This window comes from Neomonachus schauinslandi, chromosome 11 (genome assembly GCF_002201575.2).
Source record: "Neomonachus schauinslandi chromosome 11, ASM220157v2, whole genome shotgun sequence".
In the NCBI taxonomy this organism is placed as follows: domain Eukaryota; kingdom Metazoa; phylum Chordata; class Mammalia; order Carnivora; family Phocidae; genus Neomonachus; species Neomonachus schauinslandi.
The window spans coordinates 104,937,372-104,956,472 of record NC_058413.1 but is presented as its reverse complement, the minus strand read 5'-3'; the positions used below and the strand labels follow the sequence as shown (position 1 = coordinate 104,956,472).

Genomic DNA, 19,101 nt, shown 5'->3' with positions numbered 1-19,101 from the left:
TTTAAATACATAGTCCTGACTGCTGATAAAATTCATACTTTATGGCATTTTCTTTTCTCAAAGCTAAGGGCCTATAATTTGTGAGAAGCCAAAAGAAGTATAATAACATCTATAAAGGGAGCATTTTGTACCTTGAAATGTGATTTTTCTGTTTTCCTATCCCTTGTGAATTTGGTTTCTATTATTGAATTTCATGCTCTTCTTACATTTAATCATTTGTAGCATGGCAGGACTAAAGATAAAATTTTGCCTTCTTTTTGTGTGGCATAAAATAGCTTTAGGTACCACTCTGTCCTCAAAAATAGGAGAATAAAGGATTTAAAGCATTTGAACCACATAAAATTAAGGGGGAAGGAGAATCTCAATTACTGAATCTAATAAAATTCAGTTATATCTGCCCTCTCAAGTCCTTGTACGCCACCCCTTTGTCTTTATGTCTTCTCATTTATAGCATCTACAATTCATATGTGTGTGTGTGTGTGTGTGTGTGTTTGTATATATATATATATACATATTTTAAGTTAGTTTTTCTTGCCTTAGCAAAGGAAAAGTACTTTCTTCCTATATCCATTTCCCAAATTTTGGATTACCATAAATGCTACTTCCTGTTTTTCTCCTCTATTTGAAGACTAATGTTTATTCCTTCCTCTTTTCAGATAGAATGCTAACATAGCTTTTTAAGATAAGAAAGAAAAGTTGTCTCATTTTCCTTGTGTTTCACTCAGTATTGAAAGTTCTTTTTATTTGCACTGAAGCTCCATGTCATGTTCACTTCCTATTTTCAAGGTTTTAGATATACTTCATCTATCTGGGACTTGTGGTAGAAATCTTACAAGGAAAACTTAGCCCATTTGCATGCACATGTGAATTCTGATAGCCAATTAAAATTTGAAATTTGTAATGTCCCTCCTTGTCTATAATAAACTAATACTGGAATTCTGTAGCAGTGGAAAATTGTCAACATATTTTTTCTGCTAGGATTAAAATGGCTAGATGAAAAGGCCCAGAGTAGAGATTATGTTTACTTGTATAGACAGGGTTTTTCTGATTTGAACATATTGAGGTTATTCTTTGGAACTTTGAAGTGCCATTTTCAGATCATCTAATGTGTTGGGAGAAAGTCAGTTACTGAATAATTACAACAAAAATTTTTGTGACTGTTAAATGTGGTTAATTATCTTTTTTGCCCCCCTGCACAGAAGACTGGCAAAAACTAATTAGATAATGTCCACAAAATGCTATCAGGAAAAAAAAATATGCTATCAGGATGAAAAGACCCATACGGTAGCAGACCGTTATTAATAATAAAAGGAAATGGAACATTTGTCTTAAACATATTGATAAGATAAAAACACTATACATCCGCAAAATAAGTATACTTTCTAATGGACTGGAGAGTGGGGAAGAGGTGTGCTGGAGTTGAGGAAGGGGAGAGGTGTGCTGGAGTTGGTGGGGGGAGAGGGGGTGGGGAGGTGTGCTGGAGTTGAGGGGGAGGAGAGAGGTAGGCTGAAATTGAGGGGGAGGAGAAGTGTGCTGGAGTTGAGGGAGGAGATGGGGGTGGGGTGGGCTGGGAGGTGTGCTGGAATTGAGGGAGGGGAGAGGTGTGTTAGACTTGAGGGAGGAGAGGTGTGCTGGAGTTGAGGGGGAGAACGTTGGCTCTGAGACTGGTTTTAGTCTCAGGTTCATCACTGCGTGGCTGTGTGATTTCATACCAGATAATTCCTTTGGTTCAGTTTTTTTCATCTATAAAATGTGAAAAATAATACTTTTTAAGTTTTGTTAAATGGTTTTAAGAATATATGTAAAATGCTTAACATACTGCTGTTTAATTCAGATCTATTAGTGTTAGTAGGAAAATAACAGTCTTAATAATAATGTGTTAATAGGCACAAAGGTTTTTTTTCTAGAAGTTCAGTTTCATTACTGTCTAGTTATTTGATGTTTTATACAGCTGTATCTCATGTAAGTATAGTTTTAAAATTACTTTCAGCAGCGCGATGCTTGAAAGTCACTGTGACCTTTTACAATAACATAAAATACTGCTCTCAATTTTACCTTCTAAAACATGAAGACTTCCTTTTGTATAAAATAGAAGCAAAGTGTGTGTGTAAGAGAGAAGAGAGATTACAGATATTACAAGTACAAAAATGTAATATTATATTACAAATATGTGCATCCACAAACGAAAGCCAGCTCTCAAACTGAGAGTAACTATGATCAGTTGTTGTTAATTCTTTTCTTTAATATTATTTGGCTACTTTCATCTATTCTGTAGTCTGCTAATGCTTATAGAAAATCCGTAAATGATGGCAACTTTTATGAAAAATTTGGATGCAAATGTTGAGAAACTGCCATCCATGAACTTTTTTCCTCCCACAAACTGAGGAAGCATCGAGAGTATTTTATTTTAGCGGCAGAACAACCCTCACAAGCCCGTCGGAGAACCAGTTCGGGGATGGCATGTAATAGCAACTGCATTAATTGGCTGCTTGTTAAAATAATACCAGGTATTATTTTCTTCTGTTATCAAAGTGTCACCTGTTAAAGTCTCCAAACCCTGCCATTTTGATTTTTATTAGGTTGTTTTATTGGAAAAAAGCACTAGACTCTGCACGCGAAGGCCCAGGTTAGAGAACAGTCCTGTCATCTTGTCAGCTTTTCACAAAGAGCAAATCATGTTCACAGTTCTTGTTTAGCCTTCCTTTTCCTCTGACCTTGGTCCTGGGACTTCCAGTCTTTAGAATGTTCCTCTATATAATTGCACATTGTTTAGGTTTTACCTGCCCTTTTAATTTTATATTTTATTTGGAAGTCAAAGGAATACCCATTTTCTCTGAAACTGGGTTAGAGAAAGAATAATAACAGAAAGGAATAATTTAACATTATGCATTATTTAGGGGTGTGACACATTCCCAGTTGCTATGTGAATGTGAATTTTTGTTAGTTTCCCTTAGAATTTAACTTTCTTACTGTGTAATCTGGAGCTCTAGAAACTGAATCTATAAGCTCTGTGGACCCCCCCCATCTCTTTGTACTAATTATTATTTAATCCCTTTTGAGACTTTCAACATTTATGTTCTCAGTTTGTCATAAAGGAGTCTATAAACCTAGATAAGGTAGTAGATCATAGTAATTGACTGTCTTTCTCAGTGCTGGGAGCAACAGAGCAGCCTCAGGTCCGCAGAGGATGCATTAGAATTGGCTTTTGAATCTGGAGAACGTCATGTATACGTACAACATCATGGTAACAGCAGAGTGCCCGGGTTTAAAAAACTTGTTAATTCTCATATTAATAAATGTTGTAATAGTGAATCATGGTCATAAAAGGAAATTACTTGTGGGGTGCCTGGGTGGCTCAGTCGTTGGGCGTCTGCCTTCGGCTCAGGTCATGATCCCAGGGTCCTGGGATCGAGCCCCGCATTGGGCTCCCTGCTCGGCGGGAAGCCTGCTTCTCCCTCTCTCACTCCCCCTGCTTGTGTTCCCTCTCTCGCTGTGTCTGTCTGTCAAATAAATAAATAAAATCTTTAAAAAAAAAAAAAAGGAAATTACTTGTTATTTACTCAGCTTTTACGTTGACCTAGCAGTTCATTAGAATTTTTTACAAATATAAATTGTTGGCTATGAACTTTGGATCAAGTCTAGCCTTTTTATTATTTCAGCACTTTGTTTTTGAAGAGAAAAAGAGGTTTTTTTTTAATTTAAAACAAAGTTTTTTGGGGGGTGCCTGGGTGGCTGAGTCGGTTAAGCATCTGCCTTCAGCTCAGGTCATGATCTCGGGGTGTCAGGCTCCGTGCTCAGCGGGGAGTCTGCTTCTCCCTCTCTCTTCTCCTCCCTCCTGCTTGTGCATACACTCTCTCTGTCCTTCTGTCTCTCTCAAATAAATAAAATCGTTAAAAAACCCAAAATTCTTTTCACCTTTAGCCGGTTATTTTGTTTTGAATTTTAATATTGTACACACTAATTTTTTTCTTATTTTTAAAAATGTTAGTGTTGCATTTTCTGCCTATTTTATGATCATTGGAAAACTTAATGGGGCAATTAGAAAACAATTTAATAAAATAACATGCTTTGTGAGAATGATCTTCCATTGTTTTTTGTTTGAGAAAATGTTCCTTTTCTAAGAACAGATTTCATATCCTTTATAAATTTTCCTTTTAGAGAAAAAGGGAAATAGTCACTAATGCATTTTTTCCCTATTTATTCTAATAGCTGACATTGATTATATACCAGTCATATGTCAGACATTGTGCCAAGCACTTATGCATAGTATTTTATATAATTCTTATACCGATTTTATGAACTGTGTGCTCCTGTTATCTTCATGTTTCAATGAGAAAATGAATTACAAAATATAAATAAGTTGCCCAGAATTGCACAGCTATTAAGTGGTAGAACTGTGATCTGATTCCAGATCTGTTTGACACATACTTAATGATTATGATTACTTACGCCAAGCCCATCTTGGGCATTTAGTAAATATTTATTGAAAAATGAATGTCAGGTGTCAATTGGTTTTAAAAAAAAACCGTCAAGAATGTGTAGTCTGATTTACATGTAATAAACAAAAGTTTATATGCTGCTAATTTCCCCCTTTTTTTGTAGGAGAAAAGACTGAAGGAAAGGGAAGCCAGAAGAGAAGCCAGTAAGAAACGAGCAAAGGTAAGGGTTGATTTTTTTTTTTATGAGAAAAATGTTGTTAACACTGAGTGGGATTTAAGTACTCTGCTTTTCCGTATGCATTTTTTATATTTATTTATACATCATGACATTCAAATTGGGTATGAGTCCATGTGTGCCCGTCATTTACTTCCCCCTGTTTGTTTCTTTCTTCCGTGGTGCAGAGTGAAAAATACCTCAGATAATTTGCTTATTGGCCATTATCCTACTACTCCTGTGCCACCTTTTCCCATTCTGTTTTGTGCCTTTTAAATATGGGAGACTGTTGGCTTTGTGGGCCACGCTCAACAGGACTTTAAACTGTGCCGTCCTTCCACTAGGCAGACAGCTGTGTGGACCTGCCTCGATAATAGAGAACTCTCCTGGGATCTAGGGGAAGGCACTCCGTATCACGTGCCTTCACTGTTTTCTGTAAGCAAAAATTTTCAGCAAGTGTGTATGCACAGTATCACTCATATGTGTCCCGTTGCGAACACCATCCCTGTGCAGCTCTAATTTTTATCTGGGGGTTTGACACTGAGAAGGGCTCAGCTTCTACATTCCGACTGCACTGAGTACAAATGACTCCCTAGAACCAGGACCCAGTAACGTATGTCATTTCTCATGCCGTGTCTCCTCGTGCTATGCCTGACTAGCCATAATTTCTTCTTGGCAGTTAGCAAAGATCCGACTCCCTTGAGTAAGCCCATAACATTCTTTGTCATTTTTTCCATGCTGGCCATAGCACTCAGAGAGCAAGTCAGAGATGATAACTCATTGTATAGTTCTGAAGTGGGAAGCAATTACTCTGCAGTGTAAGATGAAAAGACTGCTTATATTCAGTATTAAATATCACTCTGTCTTCAAAGGTGCCCAAAAACGAGAGCTGTAGTGTGTGCGGCCTGACTGCGAAATCGGGGGGCGGATTCTGTGTATGCTCTTAAAACGCAGATGCGCACTGTCACGGCGCTGAAATTGCATCTTAGGGGCTAGTGTGGGAAAAATTTAAATTTAAGAAGAAAACTTTAGATCTAACGAAAGCATTAGATATTTATGAATATTTCATGCTCAGCATAAAACTAAACTTATTTCACTAAGAAGCTCTCTCACTTTGCACATAAAATTCTAAAATGAAAGATGTAATCTGGAGCCAGAAGAAAACCTGCTTAGTGTATTTCCTTTGTGTGTATTCACGCATATTTGTGTATATTGCTTAAACGGTTTGTTTTATTCTTGTTGACACTGTAGCCTTCACCTGTGTGGTGGTTTAGGTCACAAATTGTTCTCACCCATGGGGCTGCCTCTTGTGCCTCTTCTTTCATCTTTCTGTCAATTGGCGTATGTGTGTATTTGGTTTTGATGCTATACCACCTGGGATATAAACAGAAACTGGCAATGGCTGTCAGTTCCGGTCCGCTGGGGCAGATCTCTAAAGTGAACTCCCCAAGCCAGGCATACCCTTCACTCCCTAAACCCTGTTTGTCATCCACTTGTTCCTGACATCGGGGAACGAGGACGCCTCATTTCTGTCCAACCACTGAGGCCTGTCCTGGAGATAAACAGAAGAGGCTCTACCGCTGCCGTGGCTTTGCTGCTAGGCCAGGAGCCCGCAGTAGACAGAGGCTGTGCTTTAGTGATGCTCACAACCTCGACTGCTGCTCCCAGGTGATCTGAGCAGCGGGATGAAGTGGCCGGGTTGTAGCCAGGACCCAAACATTCCACGAGACACCAAGGACTGGCCGCAGTGACAGATTCAGGCTGACTGTTGGAGTCCCGAGGAATTAGCTTGGATCTACCTTTTGCGGCTCATTTCTTTTCAAATGAAAGTGGTTGGGGGCGCCTGGGTAGCTCAGTTGTAAAGCGTCTGCCTTCAGTTCAGGTCGTGATCCCAGGGTCCTGGAATCAAGCCCTGCATCAGGTTCTCTGCTCGGCGGGAAGCCTGCTTCTCCCACTCCCGCTCCCCCTGCTTGTGTTCCCTCTCTCACTGTCTCTCTCTGTCAAATAAATGAATAAATAAAATCTTCAAAAAAAAAAAAGTGGTTGGATGAAGGCTCCCTTTTCGGGCTTTTCAGGTGCCCCTTTGGAAGCAGACCCAGAAGATATTATTGGGAGCGACTCTGTAAAAAGGGGTGATGGCCCTATGTTCTGTGATGTCTAAGAAGACATACATGGTGTGAAATATCAGGTGACCTTATTGTCTTTGTGCATGTGCTTTAAATGATGGATAATTTAGTTTTAAAGTAAGCTTTATCCTTTCTTTAATATATTTCCACATAATCACTGTGTGACTTGTGGCTGTGCCTTCTGAGGCCCTTTGGTCAGCTTCAGGCTAGAGCATCTTTCGATTACTGGACCTACAAGATAGTCAGAAGATGCCTTGGTGGTGAAGGGAAGTGGTGTTTGCAGACCTGCTGTCGCAGGACGTGTAGTCATACCCATTTAGAGCTCTGTAGGGAATTGGTGCACAGCAGCTGACGGTGCGAGAGAGGGAGACTCCCAGGGCTCTCTCGACCATGTTTTGTGCTCCATTCAGCCAATATCATCTTCCATGAGGAGGAACATAGAAGACACAGAGTATTGTTTTTAATTGGAAAAAATAGTGTTCGAAGGAAAGTTAATGGATTTGTCTTTATTTCCCCCCAAAGGTGAAGGCTTAATGATAATGTGAGGTTTCAGTTTTATAAAGCATGGTTGGTGGTTATCTCTTCCGACATAGAAAGTCTTCCTAAGAAACATTGCTTTGAAGATGGAGTGCAGTGAAACAAAGTTGGAATGGACCTCTCAGGAATCTGAGGCTACTCTTTGTTAAAAGATAGATCTGAGATTCGCATAGGAAACCCTTGAGGTTTTCTGGGTGCCCGGGGCTTAGTGATCCGGAAGGTAGAGGTCTTTGGAGTATCAAAACTTTGTTTAGCAGAGAAATACTTGAACTGCAAAATGGACTTTTTACTTTACCAGGATGTTGTGTGTTCTTACAACTTAGAAATTTTAAACTGAGATGTGGAAAAAACAGTTGTAGCAATGATCAGTAGATCACATTGCTCTTTAGGTTCAGGGAGGTGACATAATCCTGGAAATACAGCTTCACCTCATCCTTCAGCTCGATTTCCTCTTGTCACTTTGGTGGTCACAAGTGCTTGTACCAACCTCTAATGTCTGGAACGATTTTGCAGAAATGTATAAAGAAAGGAACAACAGTGCCAAACCTTGAGGAAACAGATCCCCAGGAATATCTCAGTGCTGTGCTGCTTTTGAACAGAAAGTAGAGTTTATTAAACAGAAGTATGAGGTTGGTAAAAGTGAACAGTGAGTGTGGAGGAATAAAGAGTGGGAAGCAGCTCAGAGGAACTTAAACACTGGGAAGTTACGTTTTGCCTGAATATATTACAGATGGTAAAGTTATTTTTTAGGCATGGGGGAAATTATATCAAAATAACTAAAGTGATGGCCTTTTCTGAGATTGAAGGTTTTTAGTTGTAAACTTTAGCTTAATTTTCTCTGGTTTTTATTGCCTTGTTTAATAAGGCAATAAAGTGACCCTGGGACACTTTATTTATTTGCTTAACAAATAGTAGACTTGGGAAACAGTTTTTTGGATACCTGAGGTGGTACAATTAGTTCTTTGAGGATATAGGATCCAAAGAAGTGGGAGTTGTGTAACTTTAGAACATGAGTAGGCCTGAGAGATGGTCTAGAGTGGTTTCCTCATCCACTGGTCTATCATATCTTTTTTTCTGGTCACTAATAGTTTTATACAGCTGTATTTATTCATTCTGAGAGGACCTTCTCTCTCTTTTTTTTTTTTTTTTTGGCTTTGGAATATCCTTTTATTTATGAAATAATGATTTTAATTGTCATTACTCGACAAAGCAAAAACCCTCTGTCCATCCTTTGAAATCGTTTTTGAACTTTTCCTGGTCCATGACATTTAAGAGTGTGGCCTCCACTGATCTACTCCAGTAGTTTGGGTTGTAAACAGTACATTGAGTGCCTAGGCGTTCTGTAGAGGTATTTGGGGCAGGACCCTGGGCTCCCATTCTGACTTCAGTCAGAGCAGCTCCATTTTTTCCTTCATGTATACTAAGCTTCCAGGGGAGCTTTTGTTTGAAATAATGGCTCTTCTTAAATACACACATACTTAATATTAAATAAATTAAGTCTAGAAGCAAGTAAATGACTTACCCCTCATCACTGGCTTCCTCGGTGGCAGAAATGACATGTGTACTCGGGCTCTCTGCAACCTCATACCCTGGTACTGTTACTGCTCCATGCTCCTTCTTGATAAGTTACTTTTTACCCTTTTAAAACAAACTTGACTTATGTACGTGGGCTGGCAGCTGCTTGTAGAAAATGACTAATAGCAAATCCATGAAGAGAGAGCTCTGAGCTGACACTAGGAAGTGGGCTCTCTCCGTGTTGCTGGGTGCCTCCTGACATGTCGTTTCCCCTCTGGCTTCTTATCACCATATATAAAATGAAGGGAGTATATGACAGAGTCACTTGTAATCATATTTACATTTTTGTGCTCCCATATAACCGTGATCTGAGCCGAGATACGTAACAAAAATGTGTGCATTGTACTCAGTGCATTTCCTAATATGGGTCCTCAGCCTTTCTCGACATTCGTGGAGAATTCCTTTGTTTTCTCTCACGTCTTACTGCAGTCTTATCTGCTGAAGGGTTATCTTTCCTTACAGAGCTACAAAGAGATGTTAATAAATCTTTAAAAAAAAAAAAGAAAGAATAAATGTTGGTAATGGTCATTCCTAGGTCCTAAACCTTTGTATTTATTCCTTTTTGGCAGCATTTTATTGACTGACACCAAATTAAAATTTTTCATTTTGGGGGGAAATTTCTCCTCATTCCATGTGTTTCATATAACCCTTGCACCCCCCTCCCCATTTTTTCCCCTTTTTCTGGCATTTCATAGTTTTGACATTTTACTGGTCTCTTACTTTGTTTTTAATATGGTTAGGATTTCAAGGGCTCTAGAGGGTCAGTTTATTTTGAACCAAACAACTTTTGGTAAAATTAAAAACAGGATAATGGAAACATAGGTTTGTTTATAGTCCCAGTTCCCAGAGAAAGCAAAGGTCCTCCCTGAAAGTAAATTGCTCTCACATTTGAAGGGACTGAACCCTTCTAAGCTGCCCTTTGCTGCCCCTGATATAATCACTGATTTAATGGTGCCCTAAATGAGTCGTTCTCTTTCTCGGAGCAAACTGCTCAAATAGTACCTTGCTTTAGTGCTATAGTAAGATCCACTACGCTATCTTTCTACTTTTTAAATAAACAACACAGAGTCTTTTAGATGACATGCTTTTTCCCCTTTAATATCTACCAAAGTGAGCAATGAAAACCCAAATGGGTTTAGCTTTTATTGTGATTCTAGTGTTGGTTTGGTTTGCGTGGCTATTGATGTAATGACTCCTTTCCTTTTCCCTCTCTTCCCCTCCCTGCCCTTCGCTTCCTTCCCCTTCTCTTTCTTTCTTGATAATAAAGAAGGGGAGTACTAAATTTGAACTTTGAACTATTGTGGATCACTTAAGAGATGCTTTTAGTCTCCCATGTCAGAGAACTGTCCTCCAGTCATGAAGATTTAAAGTTAACTGTGGGAGAAGGAACAGTGCTGGTCATAATACCTTCCACATGGTGAATGCATGCTGATCTTTTAAGACTCAGCTATGATTCCTCCCTTTTATGAACACTTTTCTGACCACCTCAGATAAAATGGACCTCCGCTTTTATAACTCCCACTTCAGTCTCCTGTATGCAGCGTCTGATGGCTTATGGCACTTACTTGGGTACGTGTCTGTCTTTTCCTGCTCAGCTCTAAGTCTTGTTCTTGGTGTCTTCCTCACAGTGCTTGTTTCATGATAAGCACTTGATAAATGTTTGAGTGGGTGAAGGAATGGCTTAATGGGATACAGGGCGCAGCCTTAAGAATTCCTTTAAAATATTGTTTATTGCTGTAAGACATACATAAGACTCACTATTTTAGCCATCTTTAAGTGCACTGTTTGGCATTAATTACATTCACATTGCTGTGCAACCACCCCCACTACCCATTTCCAGAACCTTCTCATCCTGGACAAAAATCTGTGCCCATGAAAAGCTAACTCTCCATTCCCACCTCCCCACTCCCACCCCAAAATACAAACCTTTAAAGAGAAGACTCTTGTATTCCAAATCATTATTTTTCAAATGGGGAAGTGAAGGGTTTTATGAATAGGTGATTCTTCTAAGATCTTAACAGTTAAATAACTGGCTAACCCCTAGGTCTCTGGGTGCTTACGTGTGTTTTTCATTCTACCTTATCCTCCCTTCCCCCCGGTATAACGATATAGGAAACACCAAAGAGCACTGCATGTAGTTTAGAATTTTATTAGATTTAATTAAGGTATCATGTATAAAAATATAATAAAAGCAAGTTATTAAAACTGTACTCTCAGTCACAGTCTCAACACTTACTAAAGACTGTAACCCAAGTAATACTGAAAGTTTCAGTAGCATCAATGTTAAATTTATCAAAAAGATTTTTGTAAAGAATATCCCCCCTTTTTTCTGGAGAATACATAGGAATTGTAATAGGAACATGAGTTTGCGGTATAATTTTTATGGACATTGTAAAACACAATAGTAGTTAGTAGCTGCTGTCATTCATTGATTGCGTGCTGTGTTACAAATACTGTGATTAAAGGCTCTGTGTACATTGTTGCTTTAATCCTTAAAATAGCACTGTGAGTTAACTGGTGTTATTATCTGCATCTTGTAAAGAAGGAAGTTGAGGTTTAGGAAATTTATGCAACTTTCTGAAGATTCGCGGCTAAGATATACAGGACTTCAAACCCTTGACGCATAAGCGTTGGGCCATGTTGTCACCTTATATCTAAAGCAGTAAAGAGCATAAAGAATATAAGAATCATAAAGGCTAACGCAGACGTTGGAAGTAAACCGATTTTTCTCCTCAAGTCGCTCTTTTTATCTACATTTAGTTCCATCTTACAGTAGGTACTAAGAAACAGGGGCTGGACCCATAGAATACTGTGGAGTTGCACCACACCCATTTAAATTTGTGCCAGACTGGATGCACCCATGATGCCCAGGGCTCTTCAGATTGCTGCTATGGGTCCAGCCCCTGGGTTTCAAGGAGTCTGTGACTGACACAGCATTAACATGTAAGTGCTAACAAATCCATTAACCTATGCTAAGGTTATAGATCTTAATATTAAAACAGAATGTAATGATTTGCAGGTGGTCTGCATCTCTTTAGAATATTTGACCAATACTCTGTTTGCTAAGAATTTAATAATCTTTTTTTTTTTTTTAAGATTTTATTTATTTATTTGAGAGAGAATGAGAGACAGCACGAGAGGGAAGAGGGCAGAGGGAGAAGCAGACCCCCCAAGAATTTAATAATCTTAAAGGTCGAAATGTCCTAATATGTACCTAATGGTTTTCCTTTTCTTCCCTTCTTTTATCTAACTTAGAATATACAGAGCTCCCCTATCTTACCGGTGGTAAGAAGGGATAATCTGTAGCAGTTTGATCCTGATTCTCACCTTCCTTGCCTTAACCTCGTAGAATACGAGGTTGTTCTCAGGGTTCACAGCTTGCAAAGTACAGGTTTACAATCACCCTTAATCTTAACACTCACTGCTCAGCTCTCAGTTGTTATGAATTAGGAGGTAGACACAGACCTGGATCTGAGTCCTAGCTTTCCCATGGTCTAACCACATTTGAATTAGGTTGTAATTATTCAGGCAAACCAAGTTCAAGACCACCAAATACAATATTCACCATAATGCTGCCAACAGAGAAGTTTTAACAGAATTCCCTGTTTGGGTTGATCAAAAATATTTATGAGCAAGGTACTAGATGAGAGAGTGAAGTCACAACTTCTACGAGCTGTAGAGTAGCCAAGCTTTCCTGCCCCTTCTCGACGCCATAAAGACTTGTGTTGGAGCACTATAAGCCAGCGTTCAAAAGAGAAAAGTGGCTAGAAGAATTTGCTCCTGGAGATAATCGAATGTACTGAAAATAGCATTGAGAACTTGTCTTTCTCACTGACACCTTTTTTTTTTTTCAATCCTCTATTCTATATGAAATGCTTTGTGACCATTAAGCTCTAATAAGCTAATCTTATTATTGTTATTCTTGCAGTTATTGTTACCAGCAACATTAACTAATTCCTGTTTGCCGTGTTTTCTTTCTTTGGGCAAAGTTGTAGCCAGGTGTCTCCAGTGTTTTGCGCTGGGATATCTCTCCCTTTGTTTAGTAGCTCTTTATTATTGATATATATTACAGGATCCAAAAGTTTCTTGACTTGAAGAGAACTCTAGAATTTGCTGTTTATAGACTGTGTTGTTGTAGATTGTCGACACCATCACAGTGTTTTATCCTTTTCAAAATGCTTCCATCAAGGTTTATCGGTTTATGTAATAAGTGGAAGCATTACGATCATTTGACAGTTGAAAAAGCTTTACTACAGAGAAGCTAGGTAAGTAAGTGACTTGGTTAAGGTCATACACCTCATTTAGAAGGTTAAAAAAACCCTCTGGTTTCTGTCTCAGGACCTGAAAGGCAGAGGTCTTCTGGTACTGTTGAAGTGTTGATCTGTTTTCTGTCCTTCAGATTGTACATTAATAAATCTCAGCCTGATTGCCTTGAGCATTATCTGCAATGTTCAGGAGAGAGTGGTATTAAATTATGAGATCTGGAACTTATCTCTGTTTCTTGTCCTAAATCACTGTATATTTAGGTGCAAAATCACAGTATCCCCCTGAGCTTTTCTTGACAAATAGCACAACTCCTTGGGAGAGATGTTTGGCAGTGTCTGCAAAGCTGGACATATGCCTACCCAGGGCCCCACACTTGCCCTCTTAGGTATAAACCCAAGAGGAATACAGAGATGTTTCCTAAGAGATGCTTCTAGAGCAGCACTGTTCATAATCCTCAGATTCTGGAACTAACCCAAATTGTAGAGTAGATAAATTCTGCATATGGATACAATAGGATATTATATACAGTTATGAATTATTACTATCTGCAGTAACAAGGACAAATTTCACAAATATTGAGCAAAAGAAGCTAGACACAAAAGAGTAAATACTATAGTATCCCATTTATATAAAGTTGTTTTGTTTTGTTTATTTGTTTTAAAGTAAAATCAACATTGGGGATTAGACAGGATAGTGGGGTTACCTTTGGGGAAAAGAGGGAATTATTACTGAGAAAACAAGTGTGAGGGGGGCTGTTGGAGACCTTGGGAGTGTTCTGATTTCTTACTTTGGGTGGTGGATACATGGAGGTATTCTCTTTATGAAATTTCGTCAAGCTCTGTGCTTACAGTTTGTTGTACTTTCCTGAATAATAGGTCATACTTAAAAAGGTTATCTTGAGGGGCGCCTGGGTGGCTCAGTCGTTAAGCGTCTGCCTTCGGCTCAGGTCATGATCCCGGGGTCCTGGGATCGGGCTCCCTGCTCGGCGGGAAGCCTGCTTCTCCCTCTCCCACTCCCCCTGCTTGTGTTCCCTCTCTCGCTGTGTCTCTCTGTCAAATAAATAAATAAAATCTTTAAAAAAAAAAAAAAAAAGGTTATCTTGAAAAATGGAGTGATATACTAGATCTCTGTATGTGCTTTCAATGTACATGTTTTAATTTGTGGATTTAGGAATATATAGGGTATTATGGATAACGCTTATAACTCCAGAACTATTGGGAGCCTTTGTCCCTCAAGTCATCCATGTTTTATGAAAGCCATGAAAGAAAATTAATGATTTATATCCTTCAAATAACACATTTCCTTTTTAAATCTACTTGTTCCAAGAAGTATTATATTTTACCTCCTAAAACTCATAAAATAGTTTCTCCAAAATGAGAAAATAATATTCTTATGATTCCCATGCAAAATAAAAAGAAAAATGTGTATTTTCTAAAAGGGGCATAGTAATCATTGTGCCCTTCAGACACCTTTAACCTCCTCACCACCCCAGTGAACTTTCCATTTTCTACACCAAATTATTAGGGTTTTGGTGGCTTTAGAATGTTGTCCACTTCTCTACTGTTCCTGACAGCGGAGAGAACCCTGGGAGCTGTTGAAATTGGACTTTATTTCGAATAGTGAACACAAAGGTTGATGAAATGGACATTGGTATGAATGGTCCCTGCTTGTACTACTGTAACTTCATAAATTGGAATGTATGCATAACTGACCACAGAAATTGAGAAATATTCAGAACTTGAAGGCTTACTTTATCAAAGAAGTGATTATCTTTCCATGAGTAGGCTTTTTTCATTTGGTTTATCTCGTTCTTGCTATAGAGATATTCAGATACGGTACTTTCCATGCATATCTTATGTGAATTAAGTGTTCACTCCCTTTCACCATCTACAGATAAATATCATTTGACAGGTACTTATTCAGCATCTGTCATGTACCTGGTCCAGTAGTAAGAGTTTATAGTGTCAAGGAGGAAGTAGGCTTTGTTAAAACTGTAGCTCCATTTTATCTTACTTGAGGGAGTAAATCTCTTGCAATTCTGGATCAAATGTTAAGCTTTGAAAATGCTGCAGAAATAGTGTATTCATGATCCAAAAGTTCCTTTATCAAGAATCATACTGCTTGTCTGTCTATAATCACTGCTAGAACTAAGACCAGTTGTTTTATTTTACCCATCTTGATTTTCAGCTCTGTACATCAGTTTTCCTCCTTACTACAGACACATTTGATTTTTATTTCATAAAGTCCTCTTATTTCCTTCAGTTGGAAATGATATACACTCTCAAGCTTATCCATTTATTTATATTAGTGCAGCTCTCTTTGGAAATGAGAAGGTTTTAACATGATTCTTATCTAAATTCTAAACATGACTGCTATTGATTGCCGCCTCCTGGCATCCATCCAACCCTGAGATTTTTGCCCTTCTCAGTACAGCTGACACATGGTATTTTTGTGACATTCCTTTGAAGATAACAGAAAGCAACAGTAAGAAAAAATATTAAGTTCTATCTAAGTAAAAGGGAAAATTAAGAGTGAATGATAATACAGTGTGCATTGTGAGTTCATCAGTAATGTTAGATCAGAGATTTGGGGTTTAAAGTCAGCTTTTATCACTAACTGCCCGGTTGTTAGAGCTCTCCCCCAAAGACCATGAGATTTGAAAATAGATGACCCAGGGTCTGTTCTTGCCAGTAAGCTCCAGACTCCAGGGCAGCCATCTTTCCTCTGAGCCTCAGTTTCCTTTTTAGTAGAATAACAGCAGTGATGTTGTCTGCGTTGTCAGTCTTCCAGGTCTCTTGCAAAGACAATGAATGTGTAAGGGCTTGGAGAGCTATGAGTCACTGTAAAGAATGTCAGTCATCATTATCAGTATTACTTACATATTGCCTTTTTAGCAGGCTTGTCCTGAATTAGCTAAGATCTAAACCAGTAGCTCCATCAAGACTGGAGTGTGTTGAATCCAAATCACTGAAAGATGTCTCAAAATGCAGGTACTTAGCTCCTCCTCACCCTCCTCCCATCAGAAGCTCTGGGAAAGGGGGCTTATTTGCATGCACTCATGCAGTACATATGTGTATAATTAAGGTATGACCGCCACTCCTTTAAGAGCCACTGGTCTAAAGCCAGATGCACACTTTTGTACCTGCATACAACCCTGAGCTGCTAAGCCTTTTCTGTTTTTGGTTTGGCTTATGCCACTATGGCAGAATGTATGCTAGCTTAGTCTCTTGAGTCAGTCTGTAACCCAGTCTGAACCCAGAACTCTAGTTCTCCTTCAGTGTGTCTGACTGCATGTAGGTTGGCATCGGAGAAAAATCTCCTTTTGTTGTTGCCCTGAAGTCTCATGAACCGCCTCTAAACTAATGCTGGGGTATAAGGGAGTGAGAGTAGGAGAGCTGTGTTGTAAAAGATGGAGACCACCAGGATTTGGCTTCTCCATGGCATGTGCATGGAAGTCCTATGTTTGTTCAGCTCATTGGAGGAGAGAGAGAGGCCTGGAAGTGACCACACTGGGAGGAAGTGGCCCTGGTTTGTTAGATGGAATCACTGTTGACCCAGAGGATCCAGTGGACTGGGAGCCTGATTTCTGTGCCACCAATAGATCACTGTGTGGCCTTGAGCACATTTCTCAACTTGCTTAAAATGTTTTGGACTGGATGTTCTGCTTGGCTCCTTTCAGCTCTATAATTCTGATGTCCTTTTTTATTCAGAAGTTGATAAATTATTCTCTATCGTTTTTAGATCCTTTCTAACCTTCCTACATAATGCTTGCAGATATGTTTATTCTGTGTAGCGTCTTCACCAGTGATAGAAATAGACCAAGAGGCTAAGGTCGTGATCTCAGGGTCATGAAATTGAGCCCCGCATTGGGCTACTTGGTGGCGAGTCTGCTTGAGATTCTTTCTTCCTTTCCCTTTGCCCCTCCCACTCATGCTCTTGCTCTCTCTCTCTCTCAAATAAATAAATAAATCTTAAAAAAAAAAAAAAAAAGAAATACACCAAGAGATTGCAGCCATTATAGTGTAGGGGGTTTGACTGATGCTCTTGGGGCTTTGGGCAAGCCTATGATATGAGAAGGTCTATCAGTTTTTACTGGCATAAAGCGGAATAGCAAGAGCTAGGAAGGAGAAAGATGGTGGATCATAGAGGATCTTGGATGCCTAAAGATTTGGGCTGATTCAGGATAGTGTGGGGGGTGTGGTGAAGATATTGTGGAGAGGTTCAGTGTCAATGGTAGCATGACCCTAGAAATAGTCATTCATTTACTTCATACATATTTCTTGAGTGCCTACTGTGTGTGCTCCAGCATAATTCCAAGATAGAGTTAACCTGCCCTTAAGGAACTATAAGTCTAATGGAAAACATTTGTAAGTAGGAGTACAGTGTAATGAATGCTATGATGGAGAAGTTTTGTGAGGTATGTCCATATATAATGCTTGAAGCCAAAGGGGAAGAAATGAAGCATTTATATTGTGTTTTCCATGTGTCAGAGACCATTTCAGGTGCTTTCCATGGATTTTTAAAAAATGTATTTCAGTATATGAACTTTAGCCTTGAAGTTATAGGTAATAATATTGTCATCCCCATTTAACAGATGAAGAAATTTCAGTGTAGGAAAGTTGCACACCTCCTTGTCTGTAGTGATTCAGGATTCCAGTGTAGTGTGACTCCAGAGAGTGGATGAGAGAGAGCCAGGTGACAAATCCTTGGGAACAGTAGCCTTGGCGGGGTAGGCAGATGAAAAGCAGTCAGGACAAATGAGAAGATAGTATCAGATAGATTAGAGGAGAGGAAGGAAAATTGGTGTATTGGTCTAGGAAGTATAGAGAGAGAGTTTAGAGAAGGGCCTGGTTAAGAGTGTTAAATGCTACAGAGAGATGAAATAAGAGGAGAACTGAAAACAGACATGGCTTGATGATTAGAATATCATTATGATCTATCTTACCAGGATTAATTTTATTTGTCTTGTGTGGTTGGATTGCAGGGCTAGGACAACTCAGGAAATCAGGAGACCATTTCAGGAGTTGAGATGTTAAGTAATGAGGGCCCGTGTATCACACTGAGTGTAAGAAGAATGAGGAAAAGACGTTTTATTTATGGTATTCAAAAATATAACTGTCAAAGATTGGTGACTGATGGGGGGACTGGGAAAGAGGAGTCAGATTGCCCCAAGGTTTCCTAAATTTGGCACCTCTCATGCACTGACTGCATTAGGGAGTATAAAGATCAGTAACAGAGGGCCCTTTTTAATAGCCAGTATTAAGCTGCCGTGTAGCACACACCATGCTAAGGCATTTTATTTAGTACTCACAGGTAGGTATTCTCAACACATTTTGACAGATGAGGGACCTAGAGCTTAAAGAAATTAAATATATTTGCCCTAGGACTGACATTCAGTAAGTGACTATCTGCATCTCAAATCTTGCATTTAACTTCTGTTCTGGAAGGCAGATCTAGTAAAAGAGATAAAATATTGGACATGATTATAGTAGCAGAACCACTCATGAGTGAACAAGGTGCAAACAGTTCGGAAGTTGGAGAGGTTATTTCTGACTTATAGGATTCAAAAAAGAGAGCATCCCAGGAAGAGAGCCATTTGGAGCAATAAATCAAGGTAAGTGTTCTTGAACGTCCGTTAATTGTAATGTGCCATTCGTGTAGGAGTCGCAGGACCTGGGCACTGAGCACATGTGCTCTGGCTCCAGGGAAGGCCCGCACCCCTTACACACTGGTGTGCATTGTAGTCACATCCTAACAAACATAGTTCTGTGGGTTATGGAGCTACAGAGGATAAAATAGCAAAGTAGAACAGGTAGTTTGTTAAAGGACATTCCCGTTTCATCAGTGAAATGAGGTCCCTAACGGCAGGGAACATTAATAAAACAGACCCCATGATTGAGAAACACCATTGTATGGGGAAAGAGAGCCCTCAGCAGTCTCATAG

At 39.2% G+C, this 19,101-nt stretch overlaps 1 protein-coding gene across 1 annotated transcript in view; it reads left to right on the top strand.

Annotated features, from left to right (window-relative positions):
- The window catches only part of DDX10 (DEAD-box helicase 10), a 269,843-nt gene that overhangs the window by 157,404 nt on the left and 93,338 nt on the right, over positions 1–19,101 (top strand). The window contains exon 16 of the mRNA XM_021696556.1: positions 4,603–4,659. Within this exon, the coding sequence (XP_021552231.1) occupies positions 4,603–4,659 (57 nt within the window). The remainder of the gene's footprint in view (positions 1–4,602; positions 4,660–19,101) is intronic.